General features: G+C 30.6%; 2 protein-coding genes across 2 annotated transcripts; one reads left to right on the top strand and one right to left on the bottom strand.

Annotated features, from left to right (window-relative positions):
- Positions 1 to 14,506: 14,506 nt before the first annotated feature.
- Positions 14,507 to 20,033, bottom strand: LOC107846118 (pentatricopeptide repeat-containing protein At4g39530). The gene is made up of 5 exons (XM_016690613.2): positions 17,159 to 20,033; positions 16,900 to 16,999; positions 15,841 to 16,322; positions 15,674 to 15,763; positions 14,507 to 14,620 (listed from the first exon to the last, which is right to left on the bottom strand). The coding sequence occupies exon 1, from the start codon at positions 19,718 to 19,720 to the stop codon at positions 17,186 to 17,188; it is 2,535 nt and encodes an 844-aa protein (XP_016546099.2). The 5' UTR covers positions 19,721 to 20,033; the 3' UTR covers positions 14,507 to 14,620; positions 15,674 to 15,763; positions 15,841 to 16,322; positions 16,900 to 16,999; positions 17,159 to 17,185.
- A 1,042-nt stretch (positions 20,034 to 21,075) lies between these two features.
- On the top strand, positions 21,076 to 23,821 carry LOC107857236. The gene is made up of 4 exons (XM_047395401.1): positions 21,076 to 21,093; positions 21,795 to 21,869; positions 23,165 to 23,260; positions 23,344 to 23,821. Exons 1-4 carry the CDS (start codon positions 21,076 to 21,078, stop codon positions 23,455 to 23,457), a joined length of 303 nt encoding a protein of 100 aa, XP_047251357.1. The 3' UTR covers positions 23,458 to 23,821.
- The last annotated feature ends 2,491 nt before the right edge of the window (positions 23,822 to 26,312 follow it).

Below are 26,312 nucleotides of genomic sequence, written 5' to 3'. Positions count from 1 at the left end.
TTCTAAATAAAGCAAGCTTAGAAGAGAAAATATTTTTTACAATCGATTAAATTTTGAATTTTAAAAAATGATACTACAGAATATTATCTCCAAATATTAAAAGGATCGTACAATTTAAAGAATATTTTTAGTAAATTATAGAATTATTTTGAATGAGAAAATGACATTTTATTTTAAACAATATATTAATTACTACAAAGGATAAGATGTATTCAAGAATTGGTTACCTACTGGCTGTTTTGCATAGTTAGGATCACCATGAACTTTCTAGGAATTTAGCTATTATATTTTATTATATATAAAATCTTTATTATTAAAAATAATATTCTAACTAAGGCAAGATATTTAGTTTTTAACTTTAAGAACCTTTCTTATTAAAATTTAGTAAATCTTAATCAGATGTCTCGAATACAAGTCTTAAGTATAATTTTTTTAAAATAAATAATATTTTTTAATTGATCAAAATCCTAATACAAATATCAAATATCGGATCAAAGACCAATTCAAGCCTTGGTGTCAACTATATTATCATTATTAATTATATTTAGAATAAAATATATATGATGTAGCAATTTGGAAATTTTCACTTGTTTTTTTCTTCCTATGTATCATATTCTATGTATAGCTATATACATCTTTTAAAACTAATTGCTAGTAAATTTAATTAAATGATATTTAATACAATAGCTGGATTATTGTTTTCTAATTATTGACATTGTGTTAATCTTGTTTAATATTAATTATGTTTGCATTGTGTCAGTTTTAAGGACGTTTTAGCCACTATTATTGTTAATACAATGTTGCCTTAGAAATAAGTCTTATGAATTTCAATTTAGTTGATCCAAACAAGAATATCGAACATCGAGTAAGATTAAAAAAAAAAAAGATAATACATAAATAAATGTTTTTACCTACAATTTTTCAATTTTGAGATAGTTTAAATTCGTGTACTTCCCTAGTTCCCTTTTATTCGTCTAGTTTGAACTTTTATACTCTTCTAAAAAAATATTAATTAAGTAATTATTTTATTAAATTTTCCTCACTAATAATACTTTGAAATCTAAATTGTGACTATTTGTACTTCAATAAGTTTGATAAATAAGGGTAAAATTGAAAAATAAAAATAAAATTATTCCTTTCTTAATTTGCTAAAATAGATAAGCTAAAGTATTTTTTTAAAAAAAAGATTAAACAAGTAAATGGAAAAGGAGATAGTATTAGTCAAGAGTTTAAGTAACATTATGTCAATATAAATAATTTTTATATTATAGACAATTAACTGAAAATCGAATAGTAATTTTGTATTCGATTAAAATTTTGGCTAATAAATCGAAGTGGATAGCTCCGGTAGACCCACAGATCATGGAACAAATAGGGTCATAGATTTGAGAACTTCAAAATAAGATATATCACTTGTTATAATAAGCAAAGATAATGTAACTTAATGATATAAAAATTATTTATTTCAACAAGTGAAAATATTTACTATTATTTAAACTCATTAATTAATGCGAAGTTGTGTCCACCTTTGGGCATGAAATAGATAAAATATGTATACAACAAATCATAAACACCAACTAATAATTCATTATTAGCCAACTAACCTACAATTAATTAGTGTACATTTCACATTTTCACTAATGATTAATATACCATTCCCACTCTGATTTTTTTAAAAAAATATCAAATGCTTATGGAGTCAAAATTTTCACTAAGGATTCAAAATGCTCGATTGATATCCACGTGTCAAATACCTGTTCGTTTCTCTAATAGAGAAAAAAAAAACCATTTATATTAACTTTCCAAAAAAAAATCAAACAAACAAAATTACAAAAAGTAAACATACAAATAAACTAAGAGGATTAAATATATAATGTATAAATATACATTAAAAAATTATCAATTTACACATTGTAATTTTCCTTATGCTTAAACGGGCTGTTTGATACATACACCAAATTATTCCAGAATTATAGTCCTGAGATTTATAATCCCCTAGACCATTTTATTATTTTCTTTTGAAAATAACAATAGTTTTCACTAAAATATCAATATTAAATTAGAAGCCAAGCAAGTAAACTTCATGATAAAGAATCTTTTTTATAATTATTAGCATAAACTTTTTATTAAGAAAATAAAAAAGAACACGTTTTCAAAATATTTGATTGATGTAAAATAAAGTTTAATAAAATGGACCATTGGTAAAAAGAGATCCCTTAAATGGAACTCATTCTACTTTCTTAAAAATAATTATTTATAAGGTCCACATAAAAACATTATGTTCCTTTATTTTCACTTTGTCCTTTTTAAGTAGGTATATGTATATGTCATGGAAAAAGAAAATTGTGTGGACTTAATTTAAAGCGGATAATATTTTATTATATTAAAAATATTTTTGTGATAATTTAGTCTAATAATTGTTATCGAAGCCAATAATTTGACGAGATGAATATGATGATGTCTCAGTAATATCGTAGCGCTCTTTATATGTTACGTTCAATTTACTACAAAAACCAGTAATTTTGGAAAAGCGTAGACCAGAACGAAGATAGTTTTGATCGACATAAATACTTATATGATGTGGGTGACATACTGTAATACTTTCAAATATCTCGTGAATTTTGGTGATGAATCGATGAAACTTTGGTTGAAAGAGAGATCGTTGTGTGTTCGAACGAAAGATCTATATTGATAATTAAAATAGATGTAAAGTTATTTAATATCGTGAGAAGTATTGGAGAAACGGTACTGCAACTTGGCCCAGAGCTGATAATTTCACATCTTATTAAGAATATCTTTGAAATGTTTTAACCGAACTCTTACATAATCACAATATTTTTATTTTTTTAAATTATTATTATTATTATTATTATTATTATTATTATTATGTTTTTATTTCATTTAATTTCAATATTCCTATATGAAAGGACAAAGGTTTTGCTTTCATTTTCACTCTTTTTTCATCTTGTTTGACTAAATTATAGTTTTAGTATACATCACATTAATTATGACTTTAATATAATGGTTCGTAAAATAGGGTGCAAGATTAATGGTTGGTAAGATAGGGAGCAAGATTGCAACATATCAAACCTTAGATTTTAGGTGTGTAGTTAATTTATTTGTAATTTATTTTTTAAAATTTCTCATTTCGTGTATGATAATTGTTTCAGAGTTCTAATTGATTCAAATTTGTGATGCTTAAAACCCATTAACGAGGATCGGAGACACTCCCTATTATCAGAATTGTTTTCGATTTTCACAAATTGAACTCACGATTCCTGATTAAGGTGGACGAAACCTATCCTTGTCCATACATAAATATTTGTACCAACTTTTCAAGATATAAGCAAAATATTGCTTGAATTCTAATTACATACATAAAATCATACCTTAATTGTGCAAACTCCTACCTAATTAGTCCTTTTTAAAGAAACATACACATCCATATAAGAAATGTAATATAATAGTAGGGGTGTGCAAAATTGAACTGGTAAAAATTGATTATTGATTTAGCATATTTAAAAATTGATAAATTGAACCGATGATATATAAAATCGAACCGAACGAATCGATATACACCCCTATAATAATAGCTAAATATAGTTATATACATATATGAGAAATGTTATATAACAACTTAGACCACTCATCACCCTCCAATTGAGTTAGTGGTATGATGCATAGCAATATTAATAAAAGATCTCGAATTTAAATACTGAAAATGAAAAGAATTTTAATAAAAAATGTTTTTTTTTTTCATTATGGGTCTTAAGTAGAACGAACATAATAGAGAGCACTTTTACACAATATGAATTTAGATAAATCAAGACTCTAAAACTGACATCGAATATCGAGTGAGAAAAGAAAACATAAATATCAAATACACTATCCTAAAAAGGGAACGATCTAAAAAAAAATTCTAGTGTGAATTTGAAATAGTTGAACTGTTAAACCTCAAAATAGATAACGAAAATGATATTGAAGTTCGTGTCCAAAAAATGAAGAAAATTCTAGTAAAAAGCATTTCCTTTTAATAGACGATGTTTTGAATCAATCAAAAAAACAAAACGAATATCAAACACTGAACGAAGAAAAAACAATGGAGACACTTTTTTTAACTTTAAATTATTAAAGAAAATTGTAGTGTGGGGACTAAATTGTTTCTCTTCTTCCAACAAATTCAAGTGGTCCAAGATATTAACATTAAATTTATTTTTTTAATTTCAAAAAAAGTTTTTTCCCTCCATTATTATTTTCCGATTGATAAAATCTCTATATCCTTAATTAAAGATTTCGAAATTTAAATAATCTTGAAGTAGAAAAAATTTCTATCATGAAGCATATCACATCGTCTTTTGACAATCTTATACAATATGAATTCAAATTAATTGAAAATTCACGAGAGGTATCCAAAAACGAGTGAAAAATATTCAAAACCTCATTCAACTAATTTATATTCGCATCAAATAGACCATTAAGGAAGTAAAATTTGTTATGTCATGAAGTATTTAATTTCCAAAACTCGAAAATTTGAAATCTCGAATTAAGAATAAAATGATCGACTGACTTTTAAGATTATGAGTTCAGATTAACAAAGGGAAGATCGCTATCGATGCATCTCATCAGCTGTGTTGCGAGTTGAACCATATCGAGTATTATATATATATATATATATATATATATATATATATTAAAAATGTGAAGGTCATTAGAAAAGTGATTTGAATTTTTTGCCCTTCATTAAAAAAATTCGCAATAAACAAAATTGTCTTTTTACTAATTTTTCTAATATTTAAAATTTTAATATCAATTTTTTTTTTGATTATTAAATTTCCTTATTGAACTGGGTAGAGAATCCTAATATTTATGAACTTAAAATCATTAAAATTTACCTTATATAAATCATTTTCCTATTTAAAATACATAGCATAATTATAAAACTTACATATTTCTCAATAGAATATTATGAATAAAATTGTAGGACAAGTCAAAGTAAAAAAAGGAAGAAATCTTGTGCACGTTAAAAAAAGAAGGCCGAGAACTTAATATTTAGTTACATAGTTTAAAAAAGGAAAATTTGATAAAGAATAAATTTAATTTATTGTTCCTACGCTTGAGTTTTAGAATTCAATAACATAGATTTGTTGATTTTGATTATTTAATCTAAGGTAATATTTAGTACTTCTACATAAAATAAAATTTTGCTTTATATAAAAAATATTATCTATCATTTTATTTAAGTAATATTTTGGACCATAATTTATACGAAACAAATTCTTATATTGTACTTTTTCTTTTATTTTAGTTTTGATTTCACGTGTTTTCTTGCTGTCATTGTCATAATTCTTTTTGCCTTTATTTATTTCTTTTAAATTATGGCTTTAAAAATTATACATAAAGAATAATAATCGACAATTGACATTGATTTTCACTTTTGGTAATTTTTTATGTTTCTTTTTCAGTTGAAAGTTTCTGACCGAAAAATTGGATAAACATGGTACCGCGAAGTTGCCAAAAATAAAAAATTTATTACTCTTTTTTTTTTTTTTTTACTTTCTTTGCTTAATTGTGACATAATTTTGATAATGTTAACCATGTGGGTATAGAGGTCACGAAAGGAGGTTAGATTCTTTTTATTTATGAATCATATTTTCTGTAATATCATAACTTTTATGTATAATTTAATGACTATTAGAATTCATTTTATTGATAAATGAGGCATGTTAATTGTTATTTATCTTAAAAAAATCGTATTACTAATTTATGAGAATAACATTAAAAAAGGCGGCTATTGAATTTCAAAGAGCAAAACAAATTCGAAGTAAAAATATTGTTTGTAGTATAGTCATTTTCACCAATATCACATTCAGCGTAATAACCTCCTCTATCGAAGGTTGAGTTTGATTGAGTAGGTTTTAGTTTTTATGTGAATGTCTTGGTTGCTTGCAATTATATGTGGATATTTGATATGAGTGTGAATTTAGAAATTGGATTCTTCATAATCTAAATTTAAAGATTTGATAATATGAAGCCAAATATGAATGTAGGTATAGGTATTTAACTAAATATAATTCAAATATCTAATTAAAAAATTTGACTATATAAATTTGAAATATGAGCGCGAAAATTCAGCTGATATTTATGTAAGGAGGAGGATCCAAACACTTATATATAAAAGCCCGCTATTTAACGTTCTTCATCACAAATTTTAGAGTATTAGCTTTATGGTGTGGTGCTAAACAAAGAAGTGATAAAAAATTCAGTAAAATTAAAAGACATTAAGGTATTACTCTCTCAATTATTTTTTTCTTCAATAATATTGCTTTTTTTTCTTTCTCTAGGAATATTTCTTTTATCATCTTATGTGCCTGTGATTGGTAAGTCTTTAATTTTACTGTTTTGTTCAATTTTAGTCCTTTTTTGGGCATAAGTTTTGTAAACAAACACTGTATTTCAATTATCATATTATTTTGGTATAGTTTCAATTTTGTTTCTATCTATTTTTTCTATCTATTCTTTAAGGAACTCCTGTGTAAAAGTTAGGCTCAGTGAGGATTTTCTTATTTACTCACTTTTGTCAATATTTTAGAAGAACAGTAACCATTTAAAGAAGGACAACAATTTAATCCAAAAAAGAATATTAATCAAAAAAAAAAATATTTTTTAATGGAAAAATAGTGAAGGTCTAACAATAAAAAAAAAAATCTTACGTGAGACAACCAGACAAAGATGAATACAAGTTTAATACACATTAGGATTTAAATTTTAACTTTTGCTATCAATAACCAAATTTTGTTCATTATATTTAATTTTGCTCTTAGCATAATTGTTAGTGCAGTGGGTTATTATGATATTCTTTAAGTATATTTTTTATATTAAAATATTTATGTTATTTTTTTTTAAAAGTTTTATTCCTAATAATATAATATCTGTATACATAATATTTTTTTCTTTTTATATGCATTTATTGTTAAATAATACGATACACATGTGCAACGCACGTACACTTGACTAGTATATATATAAGTTTAGACTAATAATTTCGAAGTTCTAACCCTGTCATATTTAAATCGTGGATCCATCTCTGCTTGTCATAACTCTTGATAATTATCTAAGTTGCGCAGATTCTTCATTTTTGATGCCGTACTCGTGTTGAATTCTTTAAAAATATACTAATTTTGACAAATTCGACATGCACCCTTTTAATATTTTTGACGAAAGTGGAATTCTTTGACAGGTGACAAAGTGTTTTATGTGATAGATTTGCAATTCCACATCAGATGTAGCTGACTTTTTTGTTAAAAAGTTTTATATATATATAGCTAGCAAACACCCACCATTAGATTTTGTATGTGTGTTAATAACTTTTTAAAATAATAAATACACCTTTTAAAAGGTAATAGAAAAAGAAGTATTGAAAAATTGAAGAACTTTACAAGTTTTTATTTATTTGGTTATTTTAAAGAACTTTGAAACTTGCTTGATAACATCAGCAATGATGTCATTACCATTATAATGGCTTAGTTTTAAATTTGGTTCTCCATTATATGTTGAATATTTATGTTGGGGTTCGATTAAATCTGTATTCATATATTGCATGATGTATTTCTGAAGACGATACTCCCAACAAGTCTTTTTCATTTATAAAGGCTCGAAACCGAAAATTCTGATAAACAGTGAATTAAAAAATGTCAAATCATCCCACCACAATCGATATCGGTGATTTTAATGGCTGGATCTTAGCTCATAAGGCTTCAAAAAGATATATATGGAGGAACTTTTGTTCTAGTAACCTTTTGATTTTATGGTCTGTCTCCAAATCTTCAGTGTCATGTTCACTCCCCTTTACGTCTCGTTAACCAGAACCATATCATCTGTAAATCACATGCATCAATGCACCTCTCCTTGAATGTGACGTGTAAGTATGTCCATAGATGATGCAAAGAAAAATGGGTTAAAAGCGAAACCTAGTGTAACTCTGTCACGACCGAGAAATGTTACAAACTAAGAAAGTAATACCTACTAGTTAAAAACTTAAAACCTTTTGATTTTATGGTCTATGTCTCAGAATCTCCAGTATCATGTTAATTCCTCCTCACGTCTCGTTAATCAGAGTCGTATCTTCAACAAATAACATGCATCAAGATACACCTCTCCTTGAATGTGACACGTATATATGTCCATAGATGATGCAAAGAAAAATGGGTTAAACGCAGATCCTGGTGTAACTCTATCACGACTGAGAAATGTTCCAAATGAAGCAAGTAATACCTAGTAGTTAAGAACTTAAAAACCTTTTGATTCTACGGTCTATCTCCAAATCTCTAGTCTCATGTTAACTCCCCCTCACATCTCGTTAACTAGAACCATATCATCTGCAAATAACATGCATCAAGACATCTCTCCTTGAATATGACGTGTAAGTATGTCCATAGATGATGCAAAGAAAAATGGTTTAAAAGGGGATTCTGGTGTAACTCTATCACGACCGAGAAATGTTCTGAACTAAGTAAGCAATACCTAGTAGTTAAAAACTTAAAATCTTTTGATTCTATGGTCTGTCTCCAAATCTTCAGTCTCATGTTCACTCCCCTTTACGTCTCGTTAACCAGAACCATATCATCTACAAATAACATGCATCATGACACTCTCTTTGAATGTAACACATAAGTATGTCCATAGATGATGCAGAGGAAAATGGGCTAAAAGCGGATCCAGGTGTAACTCTGTCATGATCGAGAAATGTTTCGAACTAAGCAAGTAAGACCTATTAGTTAAAAACTCAAAACCTTTCTATTTTACAGTCTGTCTCAAAAATCTCCAATCTCATGTTAATTCCTTCTCACATTTCGTTAATCAGAACCGTATCATCTATAAATAACATGCATCAAGATACACCTCTCCTTGAATGTGACACGTATATATGTCCATAGATGATGCAAAGAAAAATGGGTTAAACGCAGATCCTGATGTAACTCTATTACGACTGAGAAATGTTCCAAACGAAGCAAGTAATATGATTGGAGACGAGTTGGTCTAGGAACTTATATGTTGGACAGTGTTGACAAAAAAAAAGTCAAACTGAACCCAATCAAACCGACATAATATATATATAGTACTTAAATATATGCAACATTTTTTTTGTCCTACTAAACTCAATGCTTTTAGTAAAAGATTAAATCGAATTTAATTGCGATTCAATTAAGAGAACAAAAGATAATTACTATTTAATTTCTTTTTCCTTATCCTTTTCTATTTCCTTTTAAATTGCTCATTTCCTTTTGTTGCTTACTTTTAAGTAAATGCACATCCTTTTGGACTTGGTGAAAAAGTTGAATGGATCAAGTAGAAAAAATGTGTTTAATAATACTAAGATTTTTGTTTTTTTAGCTTATTATAAAGTATATAAAGTTGAATGGATCAAGTAAAAAATATGTGTTTAATAATACTAAGATTTTTGTTTTTTTTTAGCTTATTATAATATAAAGTTTATAAACGCATCCAGCTGTTACTTAAATATGAAGGTGAATTTCCATTTCATTAATTTTTTTCATACTCTTTTGTTACTTTTTTTTTTTTTTTTTTGCTTTTTTGAAATACCATGAAGTTAAAGTTATGGATATACTCAAGAGTTAAAAAAAGATAGTAACTTTCCTATTTTCTTTTCTTTCTTTTTTCTTTTTTTTTTTTGTGAAAAATATGAAATTTGAGTTTAATCAATAAATCGAAAAATTAGCTAATGATATGATGATTGCCTATGATATTTAAGAAGGTAGCGACTTAATTCCTCAATCAACGCGAGACACTGTAATAGGAATTATTATCTGATCATGAGGTTTTTCCACGTTCATCGGGAATTCAACTCTAGTATCATATTTGTGACAACTCATGTCCATGACACGTACAATTAGTTTTGGTCCAATAGGTCCCACAAATTCTACCCTAGAGTTAAGTCATCGTTCAACTTGAAAACGTTCATATCATATGAATTCGTGTTTTTTCTTATATAACACTTTTATTTTTTCCTTTTTTTCCCGATGTGATCGATTTTCTTAAGGTGTTTCACGTTCCTTTCTTCAAAAACTTGTCATTCCATTAAAACGTTGATAAAAGTTTCATACTAAAATTAATTCATGTGTAAGTTGAACCACTCTATAACGATATCGTTTGACTGAATATTGTTTAACTATTATAACAAAATAATGTTATAGAAAATATATAATACTATAACTTAACATGAAAGGAAACTTCATTGTTACATTAAAATGATTGAAAAGGAAAGTAGCTAAGTGGTACTTCAATAGTAAAATTGTAAATAATTGTTGTTAACATCTCTTGTAATTAAATCAAAAGATTGGTAAGTAATTGAAGGAAGTACAAGTAATAAAGAAAATTAGCAAGATAATATATAAAAGAAATCATAGGCATTGTAAATAATTGTTGTTAACATCTCTTGTAATTAAATCAAAAGATTGGTAAGTAATTGAAGGAAGTACAAGTAATAAAGAAAATTAGCAAGATAATATATAAAAGAAATCATAGGCATTGTACATTTTTGGTTTATCATTGAATATCTAGATCCATTGTGGTGTCCGAATTAATTTAAATTCGTATCACATAGAACATATTTAAAAGGAAAATACTTCTTATATATCATGATTTTTTTTCCTTTCCTCGGATAGAGACTGATCCAAAATTGTAAGTTTATGAATTTTGGATCAAAATTCTCTTATTGAATTCTAGACTAGATAGATCATTCTTACATATTTAGTCAATATCTTATTACAAATATAAGGTTTGAATTAAAAGTATTAAAACAGAATACAAAACTTAGGTGCAGAATCACCCGTATTATCAGCACTCGAACACAAGATCTTTGATTAATGTTAAAGAAATCTTATTCATTACCTCATAATCCTTGATGATCAGGGGCGGAGCCAGCCCTTTGCCAGAGGTTCATTCGAACCTCTTTCGACGAAAAAATATATCATTTATACACAATAAAAATTATTAATTATATATTTATAATAGGTATTAAACCCCTTTAATTAGATTTTCTTCAAATATTAAACCCCCAAAGTTGAAATCGTGGTTACGCCTTTATTGATGGTGACATAGTATTACATTACCTTCCAAAATTGGTGATGAATCACAACCTAGGAATAATGCTTTTTAAGGCAGTGTTTGGTTGATTTAAAAAGTTAAAGGACTTATCAACAATGACTATCTTTCCAAGTGTCAAATACTCTTGAGATTTACACAATGCCCCAAGTTCATCTATTAAGCAAGAATTTCTTTTATGCATATTGACATCTATTGACAATGATGTTACTCTCTATAGTTACTTCATCTTAATCATTTGGCAAAAGGAAAATGGAACACAATTAAAAGAAGTACCATGTGATAAAGAAATGTAGCAAGTTATTATATAAAAGTGGATGAGAGGCATATTACTTTTTTTTTTTTTTTTTTAATATCCGTTTTGAAGTCTCGACTAATTACATTCACATGATGTAAAACCGATCAAAGAGAAAATCACTTTTCATCATTATGGCTCGAAGCTGATGAGACCTCTGACTAAAAATGAATTCTTTCTACCACAATCTTCTGCCGATCTGAATTCGTATCATGTAAGGCCCATTGTAGGAAATGTTAGATGACGTTATACTTTTTTGGTTTCTCATTTAGCATAGAGTATCCATTTTGAAGCCCCGACTAATTCATATCACACCATGTGCGGTGCATTTAAAAAGAAATGGAGTAAAGCATCTAGCACCCTCTTGAACTATGACCAAATTTGCTACGATACACTCCAACTTCACGAGGGTCCTATTCCCTCCGAACTAAATTTTAGCGCATTTTGTCAACCTTTTTAGCTAACGTGGCACTTTTGACGTGGACTCCATTTTATATAATAAAAGTGTCACGTCAACACAGAAAGGTGACAAAAATACGTTAAAATTAGATTTAATGGAGTCATAGAACCCCTGTAAAATTGAAGTATATCGCAACAACTTTGGTCATATCTCGAATATACTAGATACTTATCTCAAAAGAAATACTTTATACTGGATTTTTTTCATTCTTAAAACTCAAATATAATATTTTTAATTAAGAGTAAATTTTTTTAATTCATCCTACCAAAATCTTTTGACAATGGCATATTACTCAATTAACTTCTTAAACAGGTTATGAATCACAACTTAGTAATAGTGCTTTTTAAGGCATTATTTGGTATATTTAAAAAAGGTGAAAAGACTTATCATAATGTCTTCTCTTTCCAAGTGTAAAAACTCAAGAGAATTACACAATGTCCAAGTCCATCTGTTAAGCAAAGATTTTAAGAATCATATAATTTGATATCTATTGACAATGATGTTACTCTCCATAGATACTTCATTTTTGATACATTTGGCAAAAGGGAAGTGGAAGAGAATAACACTATATCAAACATTTAAAGGGATTTTTTTTCTTTTCTTTTCTTTTTCACTCACCGTTGAGATATGCATCCAGTACTCCTTGAATTATAATCAAAGTTATTACGATAAACTTCAACTTCACGGGGTCCTATTACACCTCCTGAACTCAATTTTAATGTATTTTTATCACCCTTCTGTATTGATGTGGTACCTTACGTGAAGTGAAACACTCGAGGCGCGTGAAAAACTGCCATGTGCCACGTCAGCTAAAAAAGTTGATAAAAATATGCTAAAATTTAGTTCAGAGGTAATATGACCCTGTGAAATTAAAGTATGTCGTAGCAAATTTGATCATAGTTCAAGGATACTAATGCTTTTATCTCAACATTATTTTGAGAAAGATTAGTGCACTATAATGAGTAAAGGCTTATTGTTGCATATTCTTATTTTTGAACTGATAAGAACAAATAGTATACATACTTTTCAAATGCTTAACAACTTTCAAGATAATCTTATTTGAACCTTTTTATTTTAATCTGATGTTTAATAACTATTTTGAGACTACTAGCCAAAATATTCAATTTGGAATAAGTATATTTTTACCAAATGTAATTTCAATTTCAAAACTCGAATATTCAAAATATTTTACTACTGATGAAATAATACTTACCAATTCTGCACAACCTGTAATACTTACCAATCCTGCATAACCTTTGGGTGTATCTTTTATCGAAGTTTTTCTTAAGGAAGCGATAATTCAGCACTAACGCATTGAATCTCATGATAACACTAAAATTAAATGTGTATTAGAATTAATGACCGTTGAAAAGTCCTCGTGTTGCATCCTTCCTTAGTGATTAACATATAGAGCATGATAAATTAAAATTAGCCAATATAATTTAATTTGTTTAGGAAATATGACGTTGTGTGGGACAAACTAATTGATATTGCCATGTCCAATTCTTAGATCTCCATTGACTTAAAAATCTCACCTTTTCCATGTTTGGTTATGATAAACATACACTTTTTAACTTGTCATATTTATACAAATTCTCATTCTTACAAAATAATTACGAAAGTTCCAATTAATGATGTATCTTTGTTGGATATATCGAAAGCTAATTATGTATCTCGACAGATCCAAAATCGAAAAAATATATCGGGAACTAATTATGTATCTTTACAAAGGAAAAAATGTATCTTCGTTAGATGTATCGGGAGCTAATTATATATCTCAACAGACTCAAATCGAGATATTCAGTAATTATGTAAAGTATAGAAATTTTCTGTTAATTAAGCTCCAATCTGCCAGGATTTATTTTGTTTGCCCTAATTATTAACTCTTTCAATGACCATCAAAGATTGTTATGAGCGGTAAATATCCTTTCATTCGTAATTAAGTTTCAAATTTGCATCGTGAGAATTGAATCAATAATATGGTAAATACCTTTTCAACCTTGATCAAAGTTCTCAGGTTAGAATCCTGAAAATAGAATCAATTTAGTAGAGAACGTTTAATCCCTAAAATGAGATATTTTCGACGTGAATCTGAATTAGTTGGATCTATAAAAGGCATCAGAATCGAACACCGGGTGAAAAATAAAAAACAACTATTAACTCTTGAATGATTATTTCATCAACTAATAGTTAAACACCAATTAGTATCTCTTTTAACCTTATATTATACAATAATTTCTATAATAGAGGGACCTACAATCAAGTGGAAGCTACTCTAAGTGAAAGTTGGTCCATCCAAATGTTGTGACACCTTTTATTATTTTAAAAGACTTTAAAATCTATAACACAAGATCTTTCATTATATTATTGCTAGTAATGGTCATGAATTCAAATTAAATATAATTAAATTTTGATATGTTCTTGTCATACTTTTCCATCATTATCTAAATATTTTCTTTCAAGTACTATCTATCAATCAAATAGTAGTAAACCAATCAAATTGACATCCTAAATTTAATATACTACCAAAACGGTACAACATACAAATAATTGGATTGCAAAACCTCAAATCATTAGATATATTGAATATATCAAGTGATATGAAACCAAACAAAAAACAATTGAAAAAATAACATAAACATATACTTTTAACTTGTCATATTTATACGAATTCTCATCATTACAAAATAATTACAAAAAATTCAATTAATTATGTATCTTCGTTGGATGTTCCTCAACAGATCCTAAATTGAAAAAATATATCGAGAGTTAATTATGTATTTTACAAGAAAAAAGTATCTTTGTTGAATATATTATATATCTCGACAGACCCGAAATTGAAAAAAATGTATGGGAACTAACTATGTATCTTTATAAAGAAAAAAATATATCTTCGTTGAATATATCGGAAGCTAATTATGTATCTCGCTAGATCCAAAATTGGGATTTTCAGTAATTACGTAAATGTTGGAATTTTCTATAATTAAACTCCAAACTGTCGGGATTTATGTTGTTTTCCCATCACTTGGTGAGTCATGAATTGAACATATAAAGATTTTGGACCTAGAATGAATACATAGACTATGAAGATTGGGCCTAGACTTGATAAAATCCTTTAAACCATTTTTTTTCTTTTGTTTTGAAGTGGGGCAAAAGCACAGACAATCAATTTGGAACCACTATTTAAGTCATAGCCCCAGTTATGAAAATTTGCAAGTTTGACCACTTTGGAATCAACTTTAGACATACTGGTGTTTGAAGTATGGCATTTGCTTTTGCCAATACTGGCTACCAGTTAAATAGTTTGAAAATACTGGGTATAGCTTAAATGGCATGGTGAAAATTGGTTACAAAATGAATTGCTACTTTTGAAGTGTTGGGTTCTATTCAATCTAGACCATCTCCAACAAAACCACAAAATGTGGCTTTCCTCTTAAATAAGGCTAAATATTTCAATGTACAGAGGTATTTGATAAGCTTATAAGCTGGTCAAACTAGTTTATCAGCAGTTTCTAGGCTAAAAAATTCAATGTACGGAGGTATTTGGTAAGCTTATAAGCTGGTCAAACTAGTTTATCAGTAGTTTCTAGGCTAAAAAATTCAATGTACGGATGTATTTGGTAACCTTATAAGCTGGTCAAACTAGTTTATCGGCAGTTTTTGGATTAAGATAATAACAACTCAATCATTAATAGCTCAATGGATGCATCCACTGCCATATTTACTATAACAATGCAGCCACAACAACACAAAACTTTGTTCACAATGTGCACAACTTAATGATCAAGAAGCCTTACAGTGACATCGCGCGCTAGTATTCTTGCTTTTCATTGAGAATTTGTTTCGAAGAACACCTCGGAAATGGATTTGAGCATAATTGTGTGTAACTGTTGAGTGTACATGCAACAGCTATTAACAAACTCTTTTAACAAAACATTGATTGAAGAGAGTACAATGTACATACCGTAACCTTGTATGTTGGTGCAAAGGATGGATACCCTTCTGGCTAATGAAATCTAGGATTCCCAATAATCTGTCGAGTCAATACTATAGTCATCGTACACAAGGGGTATATTTGTTTGAGGAGCTTCACAAATGCGGTTTGCACGATCATTCCAGACAAATATGTGCCTTTCATGTTCTCCAGGCAACCTGCATCATGCATGTAGTGATTATCCACAAAACTGCAAGCAACTGGTGTAACTTGAGACATTCCAACGCGTATAAGGACCCTGTTAGGCAGATGCAGCTCAATCGTGTCCCAGCATATTAGCGGTGCCATAGCACGCAATAAATATTCTCCCAATCGACCATATTCCATCTGGCGTACCTTTCATTCAGAGCAGATACCTTGTTGCAAGAGTTCTTTTTGGTCCACGGTTTCATTTTTGTTGCTGACCTGATTGAATAAAGCTCCACTGGCAAAGCAAAGAAGAAACCTGCAAACTAAAAGAAAATTTGATTACTCAAAGTATGTCCACTCATATATATGCATACACAGTGACATACATAATGGGAAGTACAGTATATTCTAGTCAATAGGTATATCGACATATAGACCAAAATGATTCACATAGGACCCCAACTTGTTTGAGTCTGAGGCGTACTTCTTGTTGACAAAATAATGTACACCTTCTGAGTCCCAGTATGGTTTAAAATAACTGGCATCTATTTTTAAGGATAGACTCTACGTGGAGCATCTCTTTCTCTGGTTAACAAAGTTTAAAATCCTTTTAGTATCGGACTTCACATACGAATATGTGACATGTTGGGTGAAGTAAGCTCATGTAAAGTAGGGGCTATTGAACGTCAAAAAGTTTAGTGATAACGCTTTCCTATACTAAAGAACTTATGAAAGCTTAACAATCTGGATACATCAGAGAACATATATATAGTTTACAAGCCTATGAAATGCAATCTGTAAGAGATACTTAAGTGCATTGCTGAATATATCCATGATTTTGATTTATCAAGCAAGATATGAAATTTTATGATTACATTGGAAGTGGTTCAAGTGCCTCACCTTTCAACAGCAATAAAAAACTAATATAATGTCTTGCTTCTAATTCTCATTTTGGGCATCCACGACCGCCTACCTCACTGTGTTCTTGACAATAGCATATCTGAGACATGAATAAGACTATGTGTAAGTACAGAGATTATCTTTCAATCCGAAGTCCAAACATCTGGAAGAATGATAATAGATGCTGCTGCTATAGGTAATTATTCACTTGAAGCAGAAAATAACTTGAGAAGATTCAAAGCAAAGACTCTTCACATACCACGACAAGGATGATGGCATAGCGATTTTACTCATTCGGGAAGGTAGTATCCTCAGGAACATATCCGATCCCTTTCATATGCTGAATTAGAAGTTCCAAAAATGAATATATCAAACCAGTTTGGTGATGACTTCGGTCTCTTGCAACAAACAAATGCACCTCATTATTTATTTCTATCCAACTACACCCGGTTTCTTTCACCACACCATTGCTATCCATTTTTTCTCTTAACTTTTTGACATTGTTCCACATGCCTTTAGATGCATAAATATTTGAAAGTAGGATATATGATCCACTGTCTTTTGGATCAATAGATATTGCCATCGATGCTGCATATTTACCCAGGTCTATATGACCAGCTTCTGTACATGCGCTAAGCAAACTCCTCCACACAATAGCTGCTGGTGGAATTGGCATTCTTTCAATGAATTGCATTGCATCGACCAGTTTACCAGCTCGACCCAAGAGAGTAACCATGCAAGCATAATGCTCCGTTTCTGGTTCAATACCGTACCTGGACATGGAATAAAAGTAACGGAAACCTTCTTTGACAAGCCCAACATGGCTACATGCTGATAGCACTCCAACAAAAGTGACATTGTTGGGTTTCAGCCCATCGTTTATCATTTTCTCAAACAAATTAAGAGCTTCCTTTGCTTCTCCATGCTGTGCATAAGTGGATATCATAGAATTCCAACATGCGATATCTCTCTGGATAGTGGAATTGAACATTTTCCGTGCTTCTTTCAAGCTTCCACATTTGGAGTACATATCAACGAGTGCATTTGTAACATGCGGATCAAAATCTAGGCCGACTTTTACAATCTGGTTATGAAACTGGAGACCGTGCAGGAGACTTACGAGGTTACTAGATGCAGCAATGAGGGCAACAAAAGTCAATGCATTTGGCTTTTGCAAACAATGCTGCAATTCTAGGAAGAGCTTTAGAGCCTCTTCATTTTCACACTGCCGTATATACCCAAACAACATAGAATTCCATACAACAATATCCTTCTCGTTAATTTCAATGAATACTTGTCTTGCATCTTTAATAGATGAACATTTCGAGTAAACATCTATTAGGATGCTACAAACAAACATGTCAGAAGAAAAACCAAATTTTATGGTAAGACCATGAAATTGCTTACTTAACTCCAAGGAGAACAGTGAAGCTGACGCACTAAGCAGGCTAACAAATGTCAAAAGGCTTGGAAGAATCATATTATCTCTCATTTCAGCAAAGAGATCAAAAGCTTCATACGGCCTATCCTGCGATAAACAACCCTCAATAATAACATTATAAGAGATCACGTCATGATCGTCCATAATGTCAAAAACCTTCCTTGCGTCACCAAATGAATCACATTTAGCGTACATATCAATCAAGCTATTCTTCACAAAGCCATCAGTAATAACATTAGCTTTCACGGAATAAGCATGCACTTGTCTTCCCATATCTGAAGCTTCAAGCGAGCCACAAGAAATAAGTACACTACTGCAAGCAAATCTATCTAGCATCCAACCCAAACTATTCATGTCTCTGTACATGCTTATAGCTTCCCAGTCACACGAATTCTGCATGTATCCGGAGATCATCGTTGTCCAAGACACAGTATTTTTAACTTCCATTTGATCAAAAACCGACCTTGCAGTCTCAACCTTACAACACTTCATATAAAAATCAATAAGAACATTACTAACCGTAACATCCATCTCCGTCCCACGTCTAAGCACATAACCATGAATTTCCTTTCCTCCTTTAAGATACTCAATTGACGAACAAGCACCCAAGATACTCGAAACCACATAATTATCAACAACAGCCTCATCACTCTCCAACATACATCTCAATAGCTGCAACGAAACTTCACCCTTCCCAGCACTAACACACGCTGCAATAATCGCTGTCCAAGTAGCCGTACTCTTCACCAACAAATCATCAAAAACTAGCCTCGCTCCCATCACATCTCCACCCCTCGAGTAAAAATCGATTAAAACCGTCCCCACATACACAAACTGATCAAATCCACCTTTCACAACAAAACAATGCAATTGTACACCTTTCACAATACTACCTAACCTTCCACAACAACTAACAACACTAGCTAAAACAAACTCATTTACACCCTCCTTCCAACTCCTCGTCAACTCATTAAAAAGCGACAAAGATTCATCGTAAACCCCGTATTGAGTATACATCGTAATAACGGAAGACCAAGAAATCATATCCCTTTTAGGCATTTTATCGAACACTTTACGTGCATAATCCAAACACCCCGAAATCGAATGGGACTGAATCAAGATGTTGTTGAGAAAAATATTGCTCTCAAATCCACATACAATCACTTGGCATTGGACTTCTTTATAGCAAGGTGTGTATAATGTGAATAACAATTTGCTTAAATAATGGCGTTGGGTTCTTCTGTTACGCGATATAATTGGATAACATTCTTGTTGTTCAGGGCGATGATGTGAAGATGATGATGAGATTGTATAGCACCGGTGAAGAGATTGAGCTCCAGTTTTTCCAAATGTGCAGGTAATCCTACTCAGTTTTCTCATTGCATGGAGAAATAAGCATTTGTTTTGAGGTGAAAATACATGTGCACTATCTCTTTTTTGCGAGTTTTAGACCCCTCATGTGAGGCGGGAAAGTGGATTGTCAATGGATTGGCACATGGACTATCATTTTTTTGCGAATTTTATACCTTCATATGAGGCGGAAAAGTGGATTGGCAATAGGTCAATACGTGGACTACCACTTTTCGCGAGTTATATACTTCCTTCATGTGAGGCCGAAAAGTGGATAGGCTATAGCATGTGAACTATCACTAATTCGCGAGTTATATACTTCCTTCATGTGAGGTGGGAAAGTGGATTGACAATAGGTCGGCATGTGAACTTTCACTTTTTTGTGAGTTATATACCTTCGTGTGAGGCGGGAAGTGGATTGACAACATGCATTATCACTTTTTCGCAATCGTCAGGTGAGGCCGAAAAGTGGATTGGCAATAGGTCGGCACGTGGATTATCACTTTTTTGTCATGTGAGGTAGAAAGTGGATTAGCGATCACTTTTTCGGGAGTTTTAGACCCTCATGTGAGGGGGAAAGGGGATTGGAGATAGGTCGGCACGTGGATTATCACTTTTTCGTGAGTTTTAGACCCTCATATGAGGCGGGAAAGTGGATTGGCAATAGGGCTGCACGTGGACTGTCACTTTTTTACGAGTTATATACTTCCTTCATGTGAGGCAGGAAAGTGGATTGGCAATAGGTCGGCAAGTGGACTATCACTTTTTCGCAAGTTTTAGACCCTCATGTGAGGCCAAAAAGTGGATTGGCAATAGGTTGGCACGTGGACTATCACTACTTCGCTAGTTATATATTTCCTTCATGTGAGGCGGGAAAGTGGATTGACAATAGGCCGACACGTGGACTATCACTTTTCGCGAGTTATATACTTCCTTCATGTGAGGCGGGAAAGTGGATTGGCAATAGATCGGCACATGGACTATCACTTTTTCGTGGGTTATATACCTTCATGTGAGGCAGGAAAGTGGATTGGCAATACATCGAGTGGATTGGCAATACATCGACTTGTGAACTATCACTTTTTCTCGAGTTTTATGCTCTCATGTGAGGCTGGAGAGTGGATTGGCAATAGATCGACTCGTGAGCTATCACTTTTTCTCTAGTTTTATGCTCTCATGTGAGGCTAGAAAGTGAAGGCCATAGGTCGGCATGAAGTGATTTCACTACCAGAAATCTAGAAATTTCTGACTGAAAAATAGTAATCGGAAATTTTCGACTACTTCGGTCGGAAATTTAGTTTAATTATTTTCTTTTTTTTACAAAATATTATTTCGATAGCATTTGTGACTACAACAGTCAGATATTTAGCAGTAAATTGCGGGAAATGAATATTCCGACTACTGTAGTCGGAAAAATACATAATTAAATAAATATATTATTAAATATATAATCATTTCCTTATAGAAAAATTAAAAAATTATTTAAATAAATTATTAAATTTGTTTTTCCGACTAATGTAGTCGGAAATATAAATAATTAAATAAATGTATTACTAAATATATAATCAGACCCTTATACAAAAATTTAAAATTATTTAAATAAATTATTAAATATATATTTCCGACTACCGTAGTCGAAAATATAAATAATTAAATATCTATATTACTAAATATATAATCAGATCCTTATACAAAAATTAAATAATTTCGACTACTATAGTCAGAAATACAAATAATTAATTAAATATATTATTAAAAATATAATACAAAAATTAAATAATTATTTTAATAAATTATTAAATATGTATTTTTGACTACCATAGCCGGAAAGTTTAAATAATTAAATATATTAAATTACTACCCGACAGTAGTCGGAAACTTATATTTACTTATTAATAAATACATTTATATAAAAAATATAAGCTAAACAACAACAACTCTCTCTCTCTAAGCTAGGGTTTCTGAACTTAACTACGTTCTTCGTTCTCTCTGAAAAATTAACGTTCTCTCTGAAAAATTAACGATAGTGGAGTGGTAACGACGGCAGTGAACAGCGGTATTAAAGATCAATTTCACTGAATGGTATATTTACTGTGCTTTCAAGTTAAATGGTTTTGTGGGTGTTTACTTGTCTTTGTCCAAAGTATCTCTCAGACCTCGCTTGGTGGGTTTACATCGGGTATGTGTTTTTAGGTTGGGGCTCGAATTTGCTTCTATCTTAAAAGACAAATTATGTAGCAATGTCGAAATTAAATGTATCTGATGTTCTAATGTTCTTCATGGAACTTTTAGAATTTTCTCGGGATGGGTCGGGAGAAGCAAGATTGAATCTCTGTTTAGGCGCTTTACGGGTTCAACTTTTAAGTTTCTTATCATAAAATCCACTATATTTTCAAGATTATGGATTCATGTCTACTATTTCTTGTACAGTTGATTTTCACATATAATTCATGCTCCTCGAAAATATTAGGTTCGGGTAAAATGAAGCTGTATTTGCCCCTGAGGGGAAGGGTTATTTGGCTTTCTAGTGATGATGACTTGCGGTTTTGGATGTATACTGCGATTCACTTGTTGACTGTTTATATATATTTTCTTCTTTCTGTTATGATTATTTATATTGTATGTTATGCTTTTAACTAATAAACTATTCTTAGAGGTAAGCTTAAGCTTAGCACATTCTTTCCTCTCCATAAAATGTGCAGATCAATTTTTCTGAAAAAATACCCCTTTTGAAATGGTTTTCCCTTGTTAAAGTCTTAAAGAAGCCTTCTTGACCAATAGACTTTTTTGTTATGACAAGGGAATCACAGACGCTACTCTTTGGATGCGCATAGTTAAACCCCACTCTAGTATAATAAAGATTCCTTTCACATAATAAAATTCTTTAAATTCTTCTTTTAATTAAAATATTCTATTGTTGCTGGCTGCTTTACTATGTTGGATTGAATCTCTTAGTTTTCTTCTTGTATCTACTGCGTAGTAGCATCTCTAAACAAACCTGTTATTTGTTTTGTTTCTCTTCTCTATTTCATTGTTGTCGTTCTTTTGTAGATGAAAAATGAAGATCGTACATGGATGTATAATAGACTTTATCCTAGCCGTGTGGGGTTGAGGGAGGAATATAAAGCTGGGGTAGCTGAATTTATTGCTAAAGTAAAGAAACTTAATGATTTTCTTATTGAAGGGACAATTAGGTGTCCTTGTTGGAATTGCAAGTGTTGCAAGTTATTGAGTCCAGATGTTGTTACATTACATCTTTATAAGAAGGGTTTTATGTTGAATTATACCGTGTGAACAGCTCATGAAGAGAGTAGTGTTGCTAATAATTTTGCTTTTTAGAATTATGTTAAAAGTTCAATAAGAGAGAATAATGTTGAAAATTCACGATATAGTGAGATGATCAGGGATGCTTTTGGGACACACTCAGGGGCTCAAAATGAATCAAATGATGAGACTAATCATTTTTATGAACAGTTAAAGGAAGCTAGTCATCCATTGTATGAAGGATCAGTGCATTCTAAGGACGGTACAAGAGGAGATTGGGTCGAAACGCGCACTATGGAGGCATATGTAAGATAATAACTCTTACATACATTGTTTTATTATTACTCAACTTTGCTTGTTTACATACTGACAAATAATTTTTCTTTCAGGAAGAATTTCAAAAAAGTATAAAAGAGTGGCGTGAAACCGAACCTACTTCAGAGGATGGTATCATGGTCCAACCATCACGTGAAGATATGAATAAATGTGGACAACTGTGGTAGGTGGTCCAAAGAAAGGTAGAACCTACGGGACAGGAGATCTCCGAACCTCGAGTAGTCCTTCGTTGTTTCCCAGTTCCTCTTCTACTTTGCAAACTGTGGAAGAAATGGATGTAATGAAAAAGCAAACTGTGGAATTGACGCAGAAATGTGCAGCTAACGATGCTAAATTTGCTAAATTTGAGGAGTTGGTTAAGAAGCACATGCCTCAAGTATTTCATGATGAGGAAGATAGTGAATTTGATGATAATTAGATTGTAGTTATTGTTCATATTTTTGGTTGTGACATTTAGATGTTTAAACTACTTAATTTGATGTTTTTTTTGGATGTTTTAAAGTGGTTGTATTTATAAATTTTTATCGTGTTTGATCCTATTGTGAAAAATACATTAGTTATGTTATTTATAATCTGAGAGGAGTGTAAGTTAATGCAAGATTTAATTATATAATTATTAGCTGAATGTTTTTATTACTAATATATATTAAGTTTTCGACTACAGTAGTCGGAAAATTATAATTATTAAATAATTATTTATTACATTTCCGCTACAGTAGTCGAAAAAATTATAATTATTAAATAATTATTTATTATATTTTCGTCTACGGTAGTCGGAAAAGAATAATTATTTATTAATTTTCCGACTACATTAGTCGGAAAAAATAAAATTATTAAATAATTATTTATTACATTTTTGACTACGGTAATCGGAATAAATATAAATATTAAATAATTATTTATTAAATTTCTGACTACTCTAGTCGGAATAACTATAATTATTTATTACATTTTCGACTACTGTAGTCGGAAAAATAAATATATTAAATAATTATTTATTAATTTTCTGACTACCGTAGTCGAAATAATTATAGTTATTAAATAATTATTTATTAAGCTTCCGACTACGGTAGTCGAAAATTTCCGACTACAGTAGTCTAACATATTTTTCCGACAAACGATATTTCGACTATCATGAAACGATCTAAAAGTAGTTGGAAATACCTTATTTTTCGACCACTTTTCGACTACACTGGCCATCGAAAAATAACTGTTTTCTAGTAGTGTTTGTCATACTTGAACATGAGTTGATCACTCGTTAGGACGGCTTCAACAACAACAACAACCTAGTGTTCTCTAACCATACCAAAGAGGAGCAACAACCATACCAACTAATGTGACAACTGAAGCACAATAAATAACGAGTAATAACAAAACTCGTAACATAGGCCAAATCCGGATTCGTAGTTTTCTCTAACGCGAAATTTCTCCAACATGACACCAAGAACTTGCAGAAAGCATGTTTGCTCGCGCATCAGGCTTGTTACTGAGTATATGCTCGTCCTAAGTTGCTCGGACTCTCCAAAAATGTTGTCGCACCCCTGTCGGATTCTTCAAAAATGTATTAGTACTTTTGAGGATCCGACATGCATCCGATGACATTTTTGAAGAGTCCGAACAACACAGCATGCTACTTCTTAAGTTACAAAATGCCTTCTTTTTTTCTTTCTGACTGGATAATTAATTTCGGCATTAATTTTAGGATGAGTTTATCTTATGTTTGGTGGAATTGAATCGATAGCTTATTTTGAGATTGTAGTGTTATTCTTATCCTACATTAAGGGTGAAATAATTAATTCTGGAATAATTAATTTTAAGATAACTTATTTTTATTTTCCAACCAAACGAGCCCATTGAGTACACAGTGTCAAGATCTTGGCTGAGTTTAAACTTTAAAATTCCTCAAACACAAATATAAGACTATTTGCTAATGGTACACAAGTATATATATTGGTGGCGCGAAAAATACAACGATGACATAATCAGTATAATTTCTCAAGTGAAGTCTGAATAAGATAGAGTATATATAAATTTTATTCATATCTTGAGAGGTAGAGAGGTTGCTTAAGATAGACCCTCGGCTTAAGGAAATACATATCGAAAAAGAAATACCAGAAAGTGAAGAAATCATGGCAAAATATTAAAAACGCATGACAAACATTCTGAAAAAAAAAAAAAAAAAGGAACAACAACTACAACAAAATAGTATATATTATGACTACCAGCATCTACTACCTAATAATATTCTACCTTTATTCGTGTCCTTCATAATCTCGTAATTAAGGTCATGTCATCGACAAGATATAGCTGCGTCATGTCCTGTCACGTCGTCTCCCCTCACCCCTCCCCCCTCCCCCCCAAAAAAAGAAGGATATGACAAATTAGACATTTTATAGATTAAATTTCATATATAAATCATGAATGAGTATTTTATTCAAATAAAAATTGCAATTATTTTGAAATTATACTCTTTAATTAGTTAGGTGATTAAACAATTCAATCATTATAGTAGTTAGATTGCAAGTTTGAATTTTTAACAACTTATTGTACGATGATTGATGTTGATATCAAAACTAAGTTCTTAAAGTCATATTGACAAATTTTAAACTAGTTTTTACTCAACATTTTGTTTTCAATTGGACCATTTATGGTTAAACGAGATAATTAATCGTGATAATTAATTGTGAGATAACTAATTTTCCAACCAAACGAGCCCGTAGAGTACACATGGTCAAGATTTTGGCTTGAGTTTAAAATTCCTCAGTCTTAATTTAGAGCTTTGTTAGAGTTAAAGACAAATATAAGACTATTTGCTAATGGTACATAGGTATATTTGTGGCGCGGAAAAATACAACTATGACATATTCAGTTTAATTTCACAAGTGAAATCTGGATAACGTCAAGTCTATCTTGGCAGGTATAGAGAGGTTGTTTAAGATAGGATCTCGACTCAAGGAAATGCATATCGAAAAAGAAATAGCGGAAAGCGAAGAAATCATGGCAAAATACTAAGAAAACATGA

Source organism: Capsicum annuum, chromosome 8 (genome assembly GCF_002878395.1).
Source record: "Capsicum annuum cultivar UCD-10X-F1 chromosome 8, UCD10Xv1.1, whole genome shotgun sequence".
NCBI classification, from domain to species: Eukaryota; Viridiplantae; Streptophyta; class Magnoliopsida; order Solanales; family Solanaceae; genus Capsicum; species Capsicum annuum.
This window is presented reverse-complemented; position numbering and strand designations above follow the sequence as displayed.